Raw genomic sequence first — 6,549 nt, 5'->3', positions numbered from 1 at the left:
TTCTTTCTTTCTTTCTGTCTTTAGTTCTTTCTTTATTTAGTTCTTTCCTTCTTTCTTTCTTTCTTTCTTTCTTTCTTTCTGTCTTTAGTTCTTTCTTTCTTTCCTTCTCTCTTTCTTTCTTTCTTTCTTTATTTCTGTCTTTAGTTCTTTCTTTCTTTCCTTCTCTCTTTCTTTCTTTCTTTAGTTCTTTCCTTCTCTCTGTCTTTCTTTCTTTCTTTCTTTCTTTCTTTCTTTCTTTCTTTCTTTCTGTCTTTAGTTCTTTCTTTCTTTCCTTCTCTGTTTCTTTCTTTCCTTCTCTCTTTCTTTCTTTCTTTAGTTCTTTCCTTCTCTCTGTCTTTCTTTCTTTCTTTCTTTCCTTCTCTCTTTCTTTAGTTCTTTCATTCTTTCTTTCCTTCTTTCTTTCTATATTTATTTCCTTCTCTCTTTCTTACATTCATTCTTTCTTTCTTTCCTTTTCTCTTTCTTTCTTTCTTTCCTTCTTTCTTTCTTTCCTTCTCTCTTTCTTTAGTTCTTTCATTCTTTCTTTCCTTCTTTCTTTCTATATTTATTTCCTTCTCTCTTTCTTACATTCATTCTTTCTTTCCTTTTCTCTTTCTTTCTTTCCTTCTTTCTTTCTTTCCTTCTCGCTTTCTTTCTTTCTTTCTTTTTTCTTTCTTTCATTCTTTCTTTCATTCTTTCTTTCTATATTTATTTCCTTCTCTCTTTCTTTCATTCATTCTTTCTTTCTTTCCTTTTCTCTTTCTTTCTTTATTTCCTTCTTTTTTTCCTTCCTTTTCTCTTTCTCTCTTTCTTTCTTTCTTTCTTTCTTTCTTTCTTTCTTTCTGTCTTTAGTTCTTTCTTTCGGTCTTTAGTTCTTTCTTTATTTTCTTTAGTTCTTTCCTTCTCTCTTTCTTTCTTTCTGTCTTTAGTTCTTTCTTTCTTTAGTTCTTTCTTTAGTTTTCTTTCTTTAGTTCTTTCCTTCTCTTTCTTTCGTTTTTATTTAGTTCTCTCTCTCTCTCTCTCTCTCTCTCTCTCTCTCTCTCTCTCCATTCTTCTGTTGCTCCGCCCCCCTTGCGTGTGATTGGCCGCGGCGGGTTTGATTGACAGCTGCAGCAGGACACCTGACGCGCGCGGGGCACGGGGGTGATGGGCGGCTCCGGGATGCGGATCTCTCGGTGACACGGACATTAGAAGGAAGAATGACACTGTAAGACTAGCGTTTTCGCTCGTCATTTGATCTCGTCTCCGGTAACGCGTTCTCGCGCCGCGTCGCGCATGATGGACGCGTCCGCGGTGAAGAAGAGCGCGCCGGTACCGGACCTCTGTCCACTGGACCGGTACGACCCCACCCGAGCCAAGACCCGGGCCAGTGTGAGCTGGATCCTGAGTCGGAGCCGCGGACCTGAAGGTAAACCTCAGTGTGTGTGTGTGTGTGTGTGTGTGTGTGTGTGTGCGTCCGCAGCATCAGCACCATCGTTCAGCATCCGCGCGCGCTCCCACAGCTGGTTTAACAGAGGCAGAGGGCCTGTGTGTGTGTGTGTGTGTGTGTGTGTGTGTGTGTGTGTGTGTGTGTGTGTGTGTGTGTGATGAGGGCGTCACCGCGGCTTTAACGGTTGATCATATATAAATGTAATGAAGCCGCAGCTCTAACACACTTCAGTATGACACAATCGCAGCGAACCCCAAATATTAACTCACATGGGAGTGTCTTTGTTTTTACACGTGCACGCGCGCTCGTAACAGGAGTTTCAGAGCGTCATTGTCTGAAGCGGCCCGGTGCGTTTCGCGTGTGCATGAGGTTTACTGCAATGCATTCATATTTAAAGAATATCATTCATGTGTGTTAATAATAAAGCCTATTATTACACGTCATTCTTTGGTCAGTATTGTATGCTTCACACTCCCTTTCTTCTCTCTTAGTACAATAATTTAGACTCAAATCAATATTCATGTCCATATTTATGTGGTATGTGCATTCAGTCCGTCATTATCAGAATAAACCCCTTCAGGATGATCAACATCAGGGTTTATTCAGTGACCCAGAACTCTGTCCTGAACAGTAAACACTGAGAGCATTGCAGCTCTTACTGAAGCGGATGTGGGTCAGGAAGCTCTAGTGATGTTAGTATATAGACCACTGAACACACACACACACACACACACACACACACACACACACACACACACACACACACACACACACAGTATGTCAGTATGTGTATAAGTTTGTGTGTGTCAGTGTGTATGTATCAGTGTGTGTGTAGCAGGGTTTGCGTGAGAGAAACTCTGGTCATGAACTCTGTCTCTCTCTGATGGCTCATCACACACACACACACACACACGCACTCGCGCGCAGATCATCTGAGTTCATCATGGTCTCTCTGTTGCGCTGTTGAACAAATACAGCATCTCCAGAGACACACTGTGTGTGTGTGTGTGTGTGTGTCAGTGTGTGTGTGTGTATCAGTGTGTGTGTGTTGAACAAAGCATCTCCAGAGCCTGTGTTGAGTGTATGTCCAGCGTTCTGTCCTCTGCTCTACGCCATAAGATTATAAGTCCTTCATCGTTGTTTATCTGCGATAGAGTGTGTTCATCTTCAGTTATTACACGGCTCTGTGGAATACTTGATTCTGATTGGTCAATCGCGTCATCCAGTGGTGTGTTATTCTTAGATAACACCTTTGAGAACAGAAACACAGGCTCATACACTCGCTAGGAAGGGGTTTTCTTCGTGTCTAATTATTTACTTCTGTGGCCAGTATCCGTGTAATAAGCATGATAATGTACATCCAAGCCTGTTGTTATCTCAGAATAAACCCCCTTCAGGTGTGTGTGTGTGTGTGTGTGTGTGTGGAGAGAGTGCTCCCGCAGGGCTCGATCGAGATGGTTCTCACTGCAGAACATGAAATCCACGGGGAGGAGTCGGATCCAGATCCAACTCCTCCCACCTTACATATACCTAAACCTACCCATCTCCGCCCCCTTATCCCTAAACCCACCCCTAATCCGAGCCATCTCCGCCCCATTCCCTAAACCCACTCCTAAACCTACCCATCTCCGCCCCTTATCCCTAATCCCACCCCTAATCCGAGCCATCTCCGCCCCTATTCCCTAAACCCACCCCTAATCCTACCCATCTCCGCCCCCTAATCCCTAAACCCACCCCTACTCCCTAAACTCAGTCCTAAACCTACCCATCTCCGCCCCTTATCCCTAAACCCACCCCTAATCCGAGCCATATCCGCCCCAATTCCCTAAACCCACTCCTAAACCTACCCATCTCCGCCCCTTATCCCTAAACCCACCCCTAAACCTACCCATCTCCGCCCCCTTATCCCTAAACCCACCCCTACTCCCTAAACCCACCCCTAATCCCTAAACCCACCCCTAAACCTACCCATCTCCGCCCCCTTATCCCTAAACCCACCCCTAATCCTACCCATCTCCGCCCCCTAATCCCTAAACCCACCCCTACTCCCTAAACCCACCCCTAAACCTACCCATCTCCGCCCCCTTATCCCTAAACCCACCCCTAAACCTACCCATCTCCGCCCCCTTATCCCTAAACCCACCCCTAATCCTACCCATCTCCGCCCCCTAATCCCTAAACCCTCCCCTACTCCCTAAACTCACTCCTAAACCTACCCATCTCCGCCCCTTATCCCTAAACCCACCCCTAAACCTACCCATCTCCGCCCCCTTATCCCTAAACCCACCCCTAATCCTACCCATCTCCGCCCCCTAATCCCTAAACCCACCCCTACTCCCTAAACCCACCCCTAAACCTACCCATCTCCGCCCCCTTATCCCTAAACCCACCCCTAAACCTACCCATCTCCGCCCCCTTATCCCTAAACCCACCCCTAAACCTACCCATCTCCGCCCCCTTATCCCTAAACCCACCCCTAATCCTACCCATCTCCGCCCCCTAATCCCTAAACCCGCCCCTATTCCCTAAACCCACTCCTAAACCTACCCATCTCCGCCCCTTATCCCTAAACCCACCCCTAAACCTACCCATCTCCACCCCTTGGATCTTGATACGACTCCTCCCCGTGGATCTCATGTACTGCATTGAGGTGCTACTGGATCGATCAGGTTGGAGGAGTGTGTCCCGCTGTAGAGCGCCTCCTGCTGTCCGCGGATCTGTACTGCAGTGTGTTCTCCTCATCCGCTCTGTGTTTCTCATGTGTGTGTGTGTGTGTGTGTAGAGAGTGCTCCCGCGGGGCTCGATCAGGACGGAGGAGTGTGTCCCGCTGTAGAGCGCCTCCTGCTGTCTGCGGATCTGTACTGCAGTGTGTTCTACTCATCCGCTCTGTGTTTCTCATGTGTGTGTGTGTGTGTGTGTGTGTGTGTAGAGAGTGCTCCCGCGAGGCTCGATCAGGACGGAGGAGTGTGTCCCGCTGTAGAGCGCCTCCTGCTGTCTGCGGATCTGTACTGCAGTGTGTTCTACTCATCCGCTCTGTGTTTCTCATGTGTGTGTGTGTGTGTGTGTGTGTGTAGAGAGTGCTCCCGCGAGGCTCGATCAGGACGGAGGAGTGTGTCCCGCTGTAGAGCGCCTCCTGCTGTCTGCGGATCTGTACTGCAGTGTGTTCTACTCATCCGCTCTGTGTTTCTCATGTGTGTGTGTGTGTGTGTGTGTGTTTGTAGAGAGTGCTCCCGCGAGGCTCGATCAGGACGGAGGAGTGTGTCCCGCTGTAGAGCGCCTCCTGCTGTCTGCGGATCTGTACTGCAGTGTGTTCTCCTCATCCGCTCTGTGTTTCTCATGTGTGTGTGTGTGTGTGTGTGTGTGTGTGTGTGTGTAGAGAGTGCTCCCGCGAGGCTCGATCAGGACGGAGGAGTGTGTCCCGCTGTAGAGCGCCTCCTGCTGTCTGCGGATCTGTACTGCAGTGTGTTCTACTCATCCGCTCGGTGTTTCTCATGTGTGTGTGTGTGTGTGTGTGTGTGTGTGTGTGTGTAGAGAGTGCTCCCGCGGGGCTCGATCAGGACGGAGGAGTGTGTCCCGCTGTAGAGCGCCTCCTGCTGTCTGCGGATCTGTACTGCAGTGTGTTCTACTCATCCGCTCTGGCCGGTGTCACAGCGCCCCCTACAGGCCACGACTCTCTCCTGCAGCTGCTCGACCGCTATGCACTGATCCCGCTACACACACACCGGCAGGAGCCGGTCACCGCCGCGCAGCTGAGCCACACACCCCTCGACATGGTGACACTCGTTCACTCGTTCACTAATTGTCGCTGCCTGGCTTTAGCCTCTGGTGCTCATCATGTGTTGGTTAAAAATGACCAATTTTTATTTTTTAATTTCAGTGAAATGAATGAACTAGATTTTAGTCCAATATTGTTTTTTTTTAATATTTTGTATTTTTAGGGGATTTTATGGTACTAAATTATATTTACGCTGTATTTATAATCTATTTGTTCACTTTTTGAGCATAGACTTGAAAATTACATTTCCTATTAAACGGTAAATCTTGAATACTTTAGAGCGACAGACTGAAGTTTGATCTCTTTTCAAAGACGACACTTGGTAGATTATTGCTGGATTGAAAAAAGTTTTAAAAAGTCAACGTAAAAGAAGTTACAGAATTTTACGTTTATTGTTATTAAGAATGTGCACAGATACTATTTGAAATTTTCACCAATATTTTCAAAAACATGTTTCACTCTAAAAATGTGAGAAAATCAAAGCGTGTAATTCGATTGGTTGACGAATGCGTGTCTGTTCTCTGATTGGTTGCAGGGGGCCCACCTGGCCGTGATTGATGCGCTGATGTCACTGAGCGCCATGGAAACGGTGGCTCGGGTCAAGATGTCGAAGGACACGGATCAGTTCGGGGCCGACAAGAGCTGGGAGAACGCTCTGCTCTTCTGGATCAACAAGGTTCCTAAAGCCACAAACAGAAGTGGAGTGAAACTGGATTCAACTGCAGTGTGAACACAACTATTAGGATCTGAAAAGATTAATTTCATAGAACAGAAAGATAAAGGCTTGACAAAAACGAAAAGTTTTTGTTAACCTGTAAAATGCATTGCAGAACGTTCACTGAGAGCACAACCCTAAAGCCACAAACAGAAGTGGAGTGAAACCGGATTCAACTGCAGTGTGAACACAACTATTAGGATCTGAAAAGATTCATTTTATAGAACAGAAAGATAAAGGCTTGACAAAACTTTACAAAAACTTATAAAGAAACGTTTAGAGCATAAACTGGACGCATTACAGGGAAACGACACAAATGGAACAACAGGCAATACCTGTGTTTCCCTCCACCTGTTTTTATGTGAATTTTGGGATAAAAATATGCCGGATGGAAATGCAGAGATGCGCATAAATTCTAAAAATGTCCTTAAAAATCGTATTATTGAGGTGGATATTTTTAATGTGATAAAACGTGACATATACTATGATGGAAACACATTTACTGAATAAATCACAGAATAAATTACTGTGATCAGAATGATTTGGTGTAATTCCCTCCAGAAGCGTCTCACACACACGAGTGTGTTCCCGAACACCAGCATCCGAACACTAGAGAACATGACAGTGTTTATTGTGTTTTGAGACCAACTC

At 46.2% G+C, this 6,549-nt stretch overlaps 1 protein-coding gene across 2 annotated transcripts in view; it reads left to right on the top strand.

The window, feature by feature from the left end:
* Window positions 1-887: 887 nt before the first annotated feature.
* LOC143705483 (calmodulin-regulated spectrin-associated protein 3) overlaps window positions 888-6,549 on the top strand; it is a 17,834-nt gene continuing 12,172 nt past the window's right edge. For both annotated transcript variants that reach the window (XM_077197493.1, XM_077197492.1), the window contains exons 1-3: window positions 888-1,387; window positions 4,940-5,181; window positions 5,719-5,859. In XM_077197493.1, coding sequence (XP_077053608.1) covers window positions 1,255-1,387; window positions 4,940-5,181; window positions 5,719-5,859 — 516 coding nt within the window. In that variant the 5' untranslated portion in view covers window positions 888-1,254. The remainder of the gene's footprint in view (window positions 1,388-4,939; window positions 5,182-5,718; window positions 5,860-6,549) is intronic.

The sequence above is a fragment of the Siphateles boraxobius genome, unplaced genomic scaffold (assembly GCF_051911475.1).
Source record: "Siphateles boraxobius isolate OS27281-9 unplaced genomic scaffold, OSU_SipBor_1 111, whole genome shotgun sequence".
In the NCBI taxonomy this organism is placed as follows: domain Eukaryota; kingdom Metazoa; phylum Chordata; class Actinopteri; order Cypriniformes; family Leuciscidae; genus Siphateles; species Siphateles boraxobius.
This window is presented reverse-complemented; position numbering and strand designations above follow the sequence as displayed.